The sequence below is a fragment of the Apus apus genome, chromosome 2 (genome assembly GCF_020740795.1).
Source record: "Apus apus isolate bApuApu2 chromosome 2, bApuApu2.pri.cur, whole genome shotgun sequence".
NCBI classification, from domain to species: Eukaryota; Metazoa; Chordata; class Aves; order Apodiformes; family Apodidae; genus Apus; species Apus apus.
The window spans coordinates 136,947,180-136,960,509 of record NC_067283.1 but is presented as its reverse complement, the minus strand read 5'-3'; the positions used below and the strand labels follow the sequence as shown (position 1 = coordinate 136,960,509).

Below are 13,330 nucleotides of genomic sequence, written 5' to 3'. Positions count from 1 at the left end.
GATGTGAAAGCTGTGTAAATTCTTAAATATCGGAACGCTCTCAGGCATTTGAGATACTCACTCTAATGCAGTTCATTCATCTTTTTGATTTCTCCATCTCTTGATGCTAGCTTCCTGCTATTTACAATTGTGAATTTTTTTGTCTTCCTTTCCAAGGAGTTAGCATGAAGTAGAATGTGTGGGTACATACTCATCCTGGCCCATGTCAGAGGAAGATTGATTTCCCTTCCTATTCCACCACTGACCTCAGAAGGGGAGAAACTGATTTTCAGTGAGTGTAATCTGTTTTCTGGGTGATAGTGTGATGCTAGAATTGAAGCATTTATTCTCAAATTCTGTGGGATGTTGGTTCTGCTAGTAAAAATTTTAAGTCAGAGCCCAAATCTTTGTCCCTGATTTAGCTATACAAGGTGTAAAATAATATGAAAGCTAGAGACCGAAGACCTAATACAGTTTGATGAAGGCAGTAGCCAGAATTCTGTTGTCTTCAGTGAGCTATGACTCAGATCTTAAAGGCTAAAACCAGTCATACAGACTGTAAAGGGATATTAATTCTTATACTAGAATAAGTAAATTTTAGGTGAATCACATGAGTTACTGTCTTTCCTTCTCCCCTGTGCTGTAGTTCACTATCTATGTCTGCTCTGATCTCCAGCAATACCACTCACCAAAGGAAATCTCCAGACTGTAGCAGCATGTTTTTCATGTATATCAGTGGCAACTACAGTGTTGCTGTATATTCAGTAGGCAATCCAAGATTGCCAGTTTGTGACTCTGTTAGAGAGGGACAGGTTAACTCATGTCCGCATCCTGTTCTTTTTTGGGCCCTACCAGCCTGTTTGCCAAAAATAATGGTTCACCAGTTCTCCACTTGCAAGGGTCAAAGACATCACCTCTCTGTGAGAACTGTTCTTGTTCTCAGTGGGCTGTTTCTTCATCTCTGTGCAAAACATGATCTTGAATCTTGCTAGAATAGGTAGAGGAAGACAAAGAGGATCATCTTCCTGCTATTGTGTAAAGTTTTCCCTCCGATTAGAAGGTAAGGCTGTAGAGTGCTGGTGTCAGGCAGTGCAGCTCCCTCTCCTTGTTAGGACTACCTGATGGGAACCTACCAGGGTAAACTAATGTGCCCCTGTCACCCATTCCTTTGGCCAGTAACACCTGTGGGGAAGCAAGGCTAATAAAATGTGATTTAGGGATATATGATTGATACTGCCTCCCACTTAAAAAAAGCTTTCATTATAAGTATACCAAAGGTTATAGATCATGTCCCTTTGCCCATTTATCTGTGCTGTTACTGCTAAGGAAATAAAACTTCGTAGTGCAGATCAGGACTGGAGAGGAGAATCTTACTAACAAGTCATTTTTTAACAGAAGTTTCTCCCTTTAAAGAAAGTGCATAAAAAATATGTACTCGGTCAAGTTACAAGAAGCTTGCTTAGACTTAAAAAGTTGGTACTTCCTACCAGCAGTCATGGCTTAGGTCTGCTCTTAGTGAGAGGGAGGGCATGTCCATAGCTAGGGGTATACAGATTCTCAAGCTTATTCTGAGCACAGAAGTGCAACTAAAAATGCCAACTTTTTAGTTGGCTCATACAGAAAAGCTCAGGTCCAGACTGTAGATAGCCTGACTGATGCAATGTTATGCCTGATTCAATAAACCCTGCCTTGCAGTTCTACTTCTTTGAAATCATAGCTGCTCAGTGAGTTTCTTTGCCCCATATGACCTTATCATAAGTGCTTCTGAAACTTTTACTAGAAAAAGCATACTGGGACCAGTTTTTCAAGCCTGTAAATGTTAGTTGGTGTTTCTCAAGATTATAACTCTTTTTGAGTTCTGGTAGATGATAAAATAAATTGCAACTGCAATTCTTCTTTGTCATAAAGTAATTTATGTGAAAATAGCTTTTGCCAGCCAGTTTGGGCACCTGATGAAGAAGTCACCAAATCCACAGCTATTTCCCAGCAGCTCAGAGATGTCGTAAAGACCAAAGAGCAGGACACTTTGTGCTTACTGTTTTTATTGAATGCAGAAAAACCTAACAAATGGAAACACCTGATTTATTACTGTATTAGTCCACTTTTTTGCCTATAGGCAGAAGCCAGTCGAGCTAGAAGAACCTTAATGCAGAATTTCCTTATTGCTAGTTGAACTAAAAGAGCCTTAATGCAGAATTTCCTTGTTATTTGGATTGAAGCAGATCTTAATGTTATTGTACCCTTCAGTCTGGCTATTCACAGTCCTAATTAAATGCAAGAAATAACACAGTCAGCAGAAGTGTCCAGATGTAGTCAGTTGAGGCTGCAATATTCAGACTCAAAATCACTTGAGGAAATGGCTTATACACCTTCCCACTCATGGGAACAAGGAGAGCTGCTTAGGTCAAATTCTGACTGCAGAAAAACTGCCATCAGCTGTGGTACACTAGTTAGAATCAACTCAATATATACAACGATGAGCTTGGAGACTTCATTTTTGTGTTGTGAAATATAAGGAAATTATTTATGGAAGCTAGATATTTATTCCTGTCCTACCATTTTTACTGGTATAATTTATAGCTATGATCTAATGATTCATAGTTTATGTTTACTTTGGATGGAAGTTTCTTTAACTTCTTCAGATGCAATTTGAAAGACACATGCCACTTCCCCCTTGCCCCTAACCCTCTGCCTTTCTACTGAATTCGCTAATGAAAAATATGTCAAAAGCCTAATATGTAAGTGTATGGTACTGGTTATATATTCAGGACTTTTTCTGTATATATCTAGGTTTGTGGCAGCCTGCCCTTAAATACTGTGCTCGGAGTTTCCCAGGGAAGGCCAAGATCTTCCTGACTCCTGCAGCAGCTCTGAATTAGGAAAACACTAATCTGACTTGAACCTCTTTATTCACTCAGTGGTCATATCAGTTCCATGAACGACCTCATATTCAGTGCTCTAAACTTGAAAACAATATGCAAAATCCAGTAATTAACAGCTTCAGTCATGATTTCAAGTCCAAAAACTTGTGGTGGTCTCCCTCTGAGCTCAATTGTAAATCTATAGTATATGAAGATAGGAGGGACTAGAATCTTAACATGCTCCAAGTCAAAGAGCCAATGTGAGAAAAACACATTCAGCATGTCAGAGCATGATGAGGTGTTGTAGAAAATTGATAATGCTAATAGGGAGTTTTGGAAAACATTATACAATGTAGTACTTGGAGTGCATGTCCACTACAGTAGTGTCAAACAGGTCTTGAAACCTTCTAGAAATAACTTTAGAACTATGGGTTTTAAATGGAATGAGGCCTTTTTGCAAGTCTAACACAGAAGATTTAAGGAATGCTACTGCAGTGGGAAATATATTTTGAAAATTGAGCTCCTCAGCAGCTACCTAATCTAGTGTAGCAGTTATAATCCAGTATAATCCAGCTCACAGAAGTACCAGAATCTAATGCACAAAGAGAAATCCTCAATGTTTGATTTGTTATTTTCCAACAGCACTGTGTTTGTATGACTGAAATATAGAAAGCGAGAGAATGGTCACTGTCTTACATCACCAAGCAGTTACCCACTGAATCCTTGCTGGGATAACACAGTGATAACTCTAATAAAAATTGTTTCTGAAGTGAAATCTGGAATTCATAGTGAGATACTCACCGTCTGTAGGGAACAGAGGAGGGAAAAAGCTCTTGCTGGGATCCAGCAGAGGCAAGCAGCACCAAGAAGCCTATGAGAGGATGTGTGAGGTCCCAGATTGCTCTTGTTCTTTGATGGCCATTGGAGTCAGGGGCATTACCACCTGTTACCTACTGAACTGCAAAGTGGCTGAACTGCCACCTCAGGGAGTGAAACATCTTGTTTCACCTCCCATCTAGTTCTGATAAGTTTCAAACCCATGTTTCCTAGGAGGAAAAAACAGTTAAAATATGATAGCTCTATCCAAAAGCCAATAACTGGTCTGGATTGGTATCCTGTTCTGAGGAATCTAGAACATTGTGCAGAAAAGAATTAAGGATGAAAAATTGGGAGATAACTTTTTAAATTAAATTTTTTATGGTTTGTGATTTGGGAAATGTTTTTACATTTGTTAAATTTATGTCTGGTGCCATATTGTCCTTCCTGGAACAATTATAGACTGACAATCAAAAGTACCCCTTGCAAAGTCTGTATGCTATATATATTAACTTACATTGTTGCACAGTCAGTAATTTCAGAGCACCAAGCAGGTGCTACCAGGAAATATATGGATCTTGAACATAATTGATGCAACTGAGGTCTATGTTCCTTTTGAAATCTCAATCATGTGCCTGGTAAACAATGTGTAAAACCCATTATAATATATCTGTCAACAATTTAATTAAAAAACTTGCCCAAGCAATATTCTTATGAGGAAATACATTGAGAGATTACCAGCAGAGTATTCAGAACCGAGATGCTGTGTTAGAGCTTGCTTTATTTTGTCCTTAGATGATCTTTCGAGGTCCCTTCCAACATCTATGATTCTATGATTCTATGATTCCATATGTTGGTGTTTCATTTGAAACATTCAAATTTGAATCCACTGTGGCCAAAAATTCTGGAACAGAGAAAATAAAACTGGACAAAAAGATCTGGAACAGAGAAAATAAAAGATGCATTTTTATGTGGTTTAATGATTATACTATTGCTTTACATTTTTCAGGAAAGGTGGTTTATGGGGAGCCTATTGCTGCTAGTCTTGGCGCCGATGGCACCAACTACTGGAATAAAGACTGGGCTCATGCTGCAGCATATGTCATGGCACCTCCACTGAGACCAGATCCATCTACTCCTGGTTTCCTCATGAACTTACTGGCCAAGTAAGCAGATGAACAAACAGTGATGGCTGATGCCTGAAAACAGAGCAAATTCTGTCTGGAGTATATAATAAGAGGTTGATATCCTGGAGATTTTCTAAGTACAGAATGCTATGTTATCAGGAAGGAGAAACGCGAGATGAAACCATAGATTAGAAACATATTTTTTTACAGAAATTAGAAAGTGCTCAGATTTTGTTTCTCTGAACTCTTGTGGCTGTCTGTCCCCATTTGATTTTAATCAATAAGCTTTGCCTTGCTAATACTGCTGGGAAAAAAAAAATAATAAAAAAAATCAAAAAACCCAACCCAAACCAAAAAAACAACCAACCAACCAAAAAAAACCCCAAAAAACCCAAAACATGATCAGGGGGACAGTAAGGCTGTAAGTCCATGGGAAATGTGTAAAAAGTGGGGTCACACCTGGGGGTTCTGGGTTTTGTTGTCAGCTTACTTTTTCACTTGAAATTTGTATGCTGCATAAAAACTAATCCTGCTAACTTCTGAAGGTGGATATAAGTTGTCCTCTTCATAATATTTCCTTCAGAAGGGAGTAGGAACAGAAGTATCTTTCAGATATCTGCAGTTAACAAAATGTGTGGCTCATTGGTATTTCTTTACCCATGAAGCTTAACTCCACAAAAAAGCTAAATTTGACCAAAGAGTCTGTGAAGGTATGCCTGAACACTGGCTGATGGTCATGCAGACCCTTAGTAATTTCACAGGGTATACGGAGTAATACAATATAAAATTGCCCTGAGTTTAAATGCAACCAAGCCCCTTGCTCTGGGCAAAGTGGAACGGTCCTCCATTTGTAGGACATCTTTGACTTACCAAAAGTGTTATTTTTGGTGCTTGTTTTCTTCTGAGAGTTTTCTGAAGAGGTAGCTTCTTCACAGGGGAACTGGCTGTTACTGTGCAGCTACTCTTGGAGGATGGAACTGAAAACAGTTGAAAGGGCACGTCTATATTTCCTTGCAGGATAGCTGGATCTACCCAATCTACCCCACCTGGATGCAGTCCTGTGTAATGTGCTCTGGGCAACCCTGCTTTAGCAGGGGAGTTGCACTAGATGATTTCTAGAGGTCCCTTCCAACTCTGACAATTCTGTGATTCCAACAGATTTTCCTATGTGGCACTGCCTTTTACATGCTCTGATTCATAATAAACTTTGTTTCTCCATAGCGATGACCTCTCTGTGACAGGGACTGACAATTGCACCTTTGACATATGCCAGAAAGCTCTGGGGAAGGATGACTTCACAAAAATCCCTAATGGAGTGAATGGTGTGGAAGACAGGATGTCAGTTATATGGGAAAAAGGCGTTGTAAGTATATAAAGATGTCTGAACATGGAGGTAATTATTTATCCATCAAAATATAATCTTTCAGCTGTTATGAACTTTACAGTTTTATAGAATAACTCCTTTGTTCAAATACCACAACAAAGTCCTTACTAACTCACTTATGGTCCTGGAAGATGGAAGAAGATTCTAAGTGCATAAAATCTAGCACTAGAGAATAATTTCCGTAATTTAGCAGCAAAGGACTGCTATTGTTTCAGCAGTAGTGCACAGTACATTTACTTGCAGCATTTTTTCAACAGATGAAAGGAACATAAAATAAAATGGAAGAGGTGCCCACAGTTTTTACTTGGTCAGTTCTGGTTTTTTTTCCTCTTTGATCTCTCTCAAACTTAGCTGTTGGAGGAGCTTCCACAATGGGTGTGTGCCTGTTGACTTCTAATTCGCATTTTCAGACCGAGGAAATAAGCTAGAGATAAGAAATTCTTCTCTAATGTATGGCTCAGTCCTGTGATATGTTGAGATGAGCACTTAAAAGCCCCATTGACTTCAGATTCTCAGTGCACATACAAGAATGCTCTGTGCTTCTCAGGACGATGCCCTTCAGACATTAAAAAAATATAGACATGAAAGCAAGTGGCCAGGTTATTTGGATATGGGGTAATCACAGAATTATCTTGGTTGGAAAAGACCTTAAAGATCGCCAAATCCAACCATCAATGTAACACTTAAAAGTTCTTAACTAAACCATAAGTACTACAGCTATATGGATGTCGGGGGTGTTGACTCCAGGGATGTTGACTCCACCACTGCCCTGGCTAGCCTATTCCAATGCCTGATAACACTTTCAGTAAAGAAATTCTTCCTAACATCCAAGCTAAGCGTCCCTTGGTGCAACTTGAGCCCCATTACCTCTTGTCCTACCACTTGTAACTTCATTGAACAGACCGATCCCCACCTCTTTACACCCTCCTTTCAGGCAGCTGGAGAGAGCCATAAGGTGTCCCCTCAGCCTCCTTTTCTCCAGGCTAAACAACCCCAGCATCCTCAGCCACTCCTTGTAAGACATATGATGATGAGGGAGGAGGTGAGGCAATCTGGTGAGGGGTCTGCTGCTTACTAGCTTTGACTAATACAATACTGTTAAGTCCCAGAGGCTCTAGTTCAATTTTCTAATTAAGTTGTCTTGCAGTAGTTTATAATGTACTGTGAAGCATATTTGTCACAGTAGAATTATCTACCTCACACACTCGGTAAGGATGTGGTTCAGAATCTCTCTTGTTTATCTGTATTTGGGACACAAAGCAGACTTCTGTCTATATTCACCTGTGGCATAGCTCTAGTGTGATTATTTATGGTGTAAACTGGAATATAATTTAATGTGGTTAGTATGAAAGTCAGTCATGCATATGTACATCAGTGCTGCTTTTGAATAGCGTATCCTGGTAGGCGAGATATTTATTCAGAAGGTTCTTCAACCAGTAATATCCTCCCTTTTCTTACTTGTAAAATATTACATAGCTGTGAGAGTTTGGAAAGCTTCCCCCACACCATTATTTAGAAGGGCAGTGTTCACCACTTTCATTATGCTCCTGTCAGATGACTGCTCATAGGCCACCACATGAACATATTTTTACATCATTCTGATTTCTGGACTGACCTATGCTTAACAACAGTCATGGAGTTATGTACCAGTGGACAGTCTCAAGCCGTATGTATATCTATTATTATTTGCTGTTTTATTAAAGTGTCACATCAGCATATTTGATTTTTGTACCTCTTGATCTCTGCTTTCACGGAACAGTATTATCCTCTGTGTTATTGCCAAAGAGATTTGCAAATCACCTTTCCTATTTTACATGTTCTGCCTTGCCTCTCCTTTATCATCTTCTAGGCTCTTCTTAATTCTGTCTCAACATTTTCCAAAACATAAATACTTGAGAGATGTCTCTGCAGGAAAGTGCTGTGCAGAACTGCAGATTCAAAGCCAGCTGAAAAAATTGATTTCAGTTGGCTTGGGACCAGATACACAGAGCATTTGGCTTTAAACTTGTCTTTTTTCCCCTTTGCTCTGGGATAAAGTAAGATAAAGTTATCCTATTCAGTGAATCTACATTACTGCATGTGCATCTGAGACAAATAGTTATTTTTATTTATTTTAATCTCATGAGTAAGACATTAAAAAAAAACAACACATTGATGTGGTGTTGGCAGAGCTGTCACTCACCCTGGCCTTTTCAACAACAGGAACATTTTTTTCATTCCTTGTTTGAAAAGTAATGAGTTTGCTTTTGTGTACTCTTCTGCAGTACAGTGGAACAATGGATGAAAACAGATTTGTAGCTGTTACCAGCACAAATGCAGCAAAAATCTTTAACCTTTACCCAAAGAAGGGGAGAATTGCTGTGGGTTCTGATGCTGACATCGTAATTTGGGATCCCAAAGCTACAAGGTATGTATGGGTAATTATTTCCTTCCATCCAGCTTCTCTGCAGGAAAATTATCTCAAAGCTGCTGTAAGCAGTAAGCCTTTGGGGTGAAGTTATGGTGTTTTTCAACAGTATTTCATGTGAATTATTTATAGGTTATTTGTCTCCTACAATAGTGTACATAAGGAGAGATCTTTGATCTCCAGATGAATTTAAAAAAAAAATATCCTTGATTGCTAACTAAGAAGCAAAAATAACATAATCTGTACATTATGCTACCAGGGCTTGGTATCCTAAGAATAAAAATAACCACTTTGGGATCTTAGAGTAACTCTGTTAAGTGCTGGAGTATGTTTAGCTTCCTTACACTGCAAAGAGCAAGGAGAGGAGCCTGTGTTCCTGCAGGTACACAGGCTTCTGTTTGAACTTACAGCTATTTCAAACATATTCAAAGGTAGTCAGGATGGATGGTGAAAGTGTGGGGTCTTGCCCTCCTAATGTCTTCTCCCTAGCTGGTAGAGCAAATACAGTGGTAGAACCAGGAATTAGCTTAGTTCTAAAGGTCAAGCTATGCATGCTTATGCTTTTATTTAAGGAGTTTCCTGATTTTGTGCATAGGATGTCTGCTAGTATAATTTATCACACCAAAAAAAGGTGTGCTGGTGTCACCCTGCGTGACTTGATGCTGTGGCAGATTTTTGTTGCAAAAGGCACATTATGGTAGAGGAAAGTTTTGAAACATAACTGAGCAAATCTGATTTTGGAAGCCAAATGTAGAAAAAACAGCCCTAGTCCTAGATTTACCTTATACAAAATTTTTTTTCTTGACCAATCTTCTGGTTTATTGAATTTTTAATAATGCAATTCTCACTGATTTCAGTATGTTAATGGTACCAAAACTATGTGAGAGTGAGACGAAAAGCATTCTGTGTTTTAAGCTGCAAAGCTTGAGGACGTGGAGGTTGCTATTCAGAAGTCCCACAAAAAACTGGCAGCACCAGCAGAAGTTTCAGGAGTGTCAACCCAAATAAATGTAGAGGCCAACCCAGTGCTGGGTCAGAGAGATTTTCATGTGCATTATACCTTCTGGCATGTTGAGCAAGCATATTTTGAGGTACTTGCAATGAGCTATTTCAGGACAGTGGAGCTATGAACTCTGATTTTTTTTATTTTTTTTTTAATGAAGGATTCTTTTCTGAGTTCAATTCTGCTCTGCCTAGGGACAAATGAATCTAGAAGGACAGCAGAATTCTGACATTTTCCTGAGGTGGTTTGTCAGCTGCTGTAATTGTTTATCCTTTTGCCTCCCCAACATTCATTCTGCCTCCCTGCACTCTCTCCTGAGTGCTCTAATTGCCTTTTTGCCCACTACAGCTGTGAAGGTGCAGATTTTCTTAAAATATTTTTTTCAAACATTAAACTGCATTTTCTTAGTAAGTTCACCCAGTACTTTTTCCTGATCTGGTGCTGTTCCCATTGTTTATCCCTTTGGCTTTGCCTGGAACAATCCTTTCTGCAGATACAATTTGTGAACTACATGAGTAATTATAAATAAATCTCACTAATGCTTGTCTATTCATTTCACTACAAATCCTGAAGAGGGCACAAACAGCCCAGCAGAAAAAAAGGATCTAGCTAATGGACTTCAGCAGTTTAAGATATTACACAAGGTGCAGCCTCCTGTGCTTTGTTGACTCTGGGGAGCGATTTTCAGTTTCACAATGGGCTTGTTCCTCTTTTGAGCATGACTTTTTTTCTTGTTTGTAAATCTAAATCTTGTAAGAAGAAAATGCTGTTTACCACTTCTGATTTCGTGCTGTGTTGCTGTAGTCTTAAAATACTGGCTGATACTAGCCTAAAGAGTTAGACAATTGCTGATGTTCTGCTGTGAGGAACTGGTATTATCAGAATCTGTCAGAGGAAGTCTATAGGGAAGATTCTGAAGTCACCCTGAAAGGTAGCGAAGCTCTTCAAAATACAAAAACTTCTATCCCTACAGAATTGGCTGCGTTCCCCCTCCTACATCATTGTACAATGGGTGCTCTCTGGCATTCAGGATTTTTGCTTGCTAGATTGCAAAAACCTAATGATTCAATGTGATAGCTCTGCAAGTTGGGAGCAAGTGCAATTCTAGGTTCCACTTCCAGCAGGCTGCAACTTCAGCTGAGGTTTTCCTTCTATGGGTCAGCTTCATTGACTGTCCTGTTTCTGTAGTATTTTCTGATAATTTCTGCTGAAAATGTTATATGAACAGTTACCAGATTTGCTACTGTATTTAAAAGATTTCAGATATTGTTTTTAGCAGGTCTGCATGAAAGCAGGCAGTATTTGGAAGAAACACATAAAATGTATAAATTAGTTAGAAACTACATTAGAAAAGATGGGTTGTGAGTGCTGGCAGGATAGGTGTATTTCTTAGCCTCCTTGTACTTATTGCATATTCACTAAAGGACACAAAAATACCAGAGGGGCCTTTTGGTTTATTGTAGCTATTTGCCAGCAAATATCATCACCCTCAGCATCCCATGTACAGCCTGCACACACAGGATTGTTTTGTGAGAACTCCTTGGAAAAACACATGTAGGCAGCAAATGTGTACTCACTGTACCATCTTATTTTAGTCTGTGCTTTGATCAAGAATGTTCACTGAATTCTTTCAGCTGCACACAAGCAATATAGCAGCCCCAAGTCTGTGAAACAAAAGCAACTCTAAAGAGTGTTCCAGAAGGAGAGGGCAGAATAAGCAAGGAAAAGGGAATGTCACCTGTCAACAAGTCAGTGTTCTCTACAGCTGATGCCTTTGGCTATTTGAGAGCAAGCAGGAATACAAAATCTCTAGGGCTTGTTTCAGAAATGCTCAAGCAAGAAATCTAAATACTGCAGCACCAAATTCAGATGGTGGAAAGAGCTGAGCATCCCTTGTAAAGAAGAGGCTAAAGGTGCTGAAGATCTTGTAAGAGACATTCAGCTCTTCGAAGATATTAGGGCTCAATAAACTCACGGTAGCCTGTCAGAGCCTTGCAAATAAGCCCTGCATCAGGCCCCAAAGACAAGATCAAACATGTTTGGGGATGAAAAACCGCATCTCAAATGGTCTTTAACTTTCTAAGTCCAGCCACTTAATTATAACAACATGCAGTCTGGAAAACCTTACACACCAGTTTTTTCCACTCATTAAATACAGCCTAAAAGTTAGCTAGTTTGGCAGGCCCAGCACGTGCCCCACGTGTGCCAATGGACCTGGGCTCAACCCTGAGCACAGAAGTGATGGCTGCAGTCCCAAGCACACAGCCCCTGGAGTGGAGTCCCTGGTAAGCAGGGAAGGCAGGACTCCTGAGATGAAGAGGAAAGGGAGGAAAAGGACATGTTACTCTCTAATTTACCTGCTATGACGTGACTAGGGAAGACATGGTTTCTAGCCTGTTTCCACTTTTGTTTATGCATTTTAGGGGAAACAGTCACTGGATGCAAATCAGTAAGAAGTCAGAGAGCCTCAGTCTACTGGCATATATTTCCTCAATGTCTTTGCTTGCATATAGATATATTCATGTATAAATCTTTTGCATTTGTTAGAACCAAAATCTGCAGCCTATGTCTGTCTCATTTGTAGTCAAGTCTTCAGCCTCAGAGGCTTAAGTGGGGACAAGTTACAGCTTTTAAGCACCCTTTGCCAAGCAACTGCCTGTAATTTTTCATGACATGAAAGAGGAATAAACCAAGATGTTAGCAGATGATTAGAATAAATAAAGATACAACTGTCTTACTCTTTTGATGAATGAACATAATTTTAAATAGCATGTGGTAACTGCATTTAGACACAATGAGGCAAAATGAAATAATGTGGCATACAAATATGTATGCACAGGACAAATACGTTCTGGCATTTTCAATAGCCCCATATTCTTTTGCACAAGTGCAAGCATGTGCCTGCATGAATGTACAGTAATTCAACTAGAATCAGAATTTGTCTTGAAGAGCTGTTATCTCAAATTAAGGGGACATGGAGAAAGAAACAATAGGCAGAAATTAAAATTCAGGAAATTCCATATGCACGTAAGGCAGAACTTATTACTGCTGTGAGGGTGATCGGACACTGTCACAGATTGCCCTAAGAGATTTTAGAGCCTCCATCTTTGGAGGCACTAAAAACCCGCCTGGACACACTCCTAAGCAACCTCCTTTGGCTGACACCAATCAGAGCAGAGAGCTTGGAATAGATGATCTCCAGACATGCTTTTTAACCTCAATGACTCTGTGGTTCTGTGAGCTGTAACAAAATAAGCCTCTTTGAGAGAGCATGGTGTACGTTTCCCTAGTAACTTTCTGTCTCATAAAATGTCAGCTACTCTCTTTAGAGAACTAAATCTTAGAATGTTAAAAAAAACCCTTTCTTATTTTCTCCTTGTATAACCTTGCCTTTTTCTCCCCAGTAATCATTTCCAGATCTTCTTTTGTTATTGAATAGATTTTCCTCTCTTTTTTATGATTTCTGCAAGTTTAATTTCTCCTTACTGTTTTCCTGCCCATTTTACATTTTGACAATTTTCTCTTCCGTCCCATGTCAGCTTGGGATACCAGACTGATGTATTGTTGACAAATCAGTTACTTATCATAATCAGAAAAATAATTTTATTGTCATCCTCTACCAATCACAAAATGATGACTTGTAGGAGGTGTGATTCAATGAAATAAAGATCTCATATTTCAGATAAGTAAATTTGACTTGGAGCTCCCAAACATGAACTTCCTACCTCTTGTTACATCTGTTATTTTATCCAC

General features: G+C 39.2%; 1 protein-coding gene across 1 annotated transcript in view; it reads left to right on the top strand.

The window, feature by feature from the left end:
• DPYS (dihydropyrimidinase) overlaps positions 1-13,330 on the top strand; it is a 32,623-nt gene that overhangs the window by 8,049 nt on the left and 11,244 nt on the right. The window contains exons 5-7 of the mRNA XM_051611561.1: positions 4,666-4,822; positions 6,005-6,146; positions 8,432-8,574. Of these exons, the coding sequence (XP_051467521.1) occupies positions 4,666-4,822; positions 6,005-6,146; positions 8,432-8,574 (442 nt within the window). The remainder of the gene's footprint in view (positions 1-4,665; positions 4,823-6,004; positions 6,147-8,431; positions 8,575-13,330) is intronic.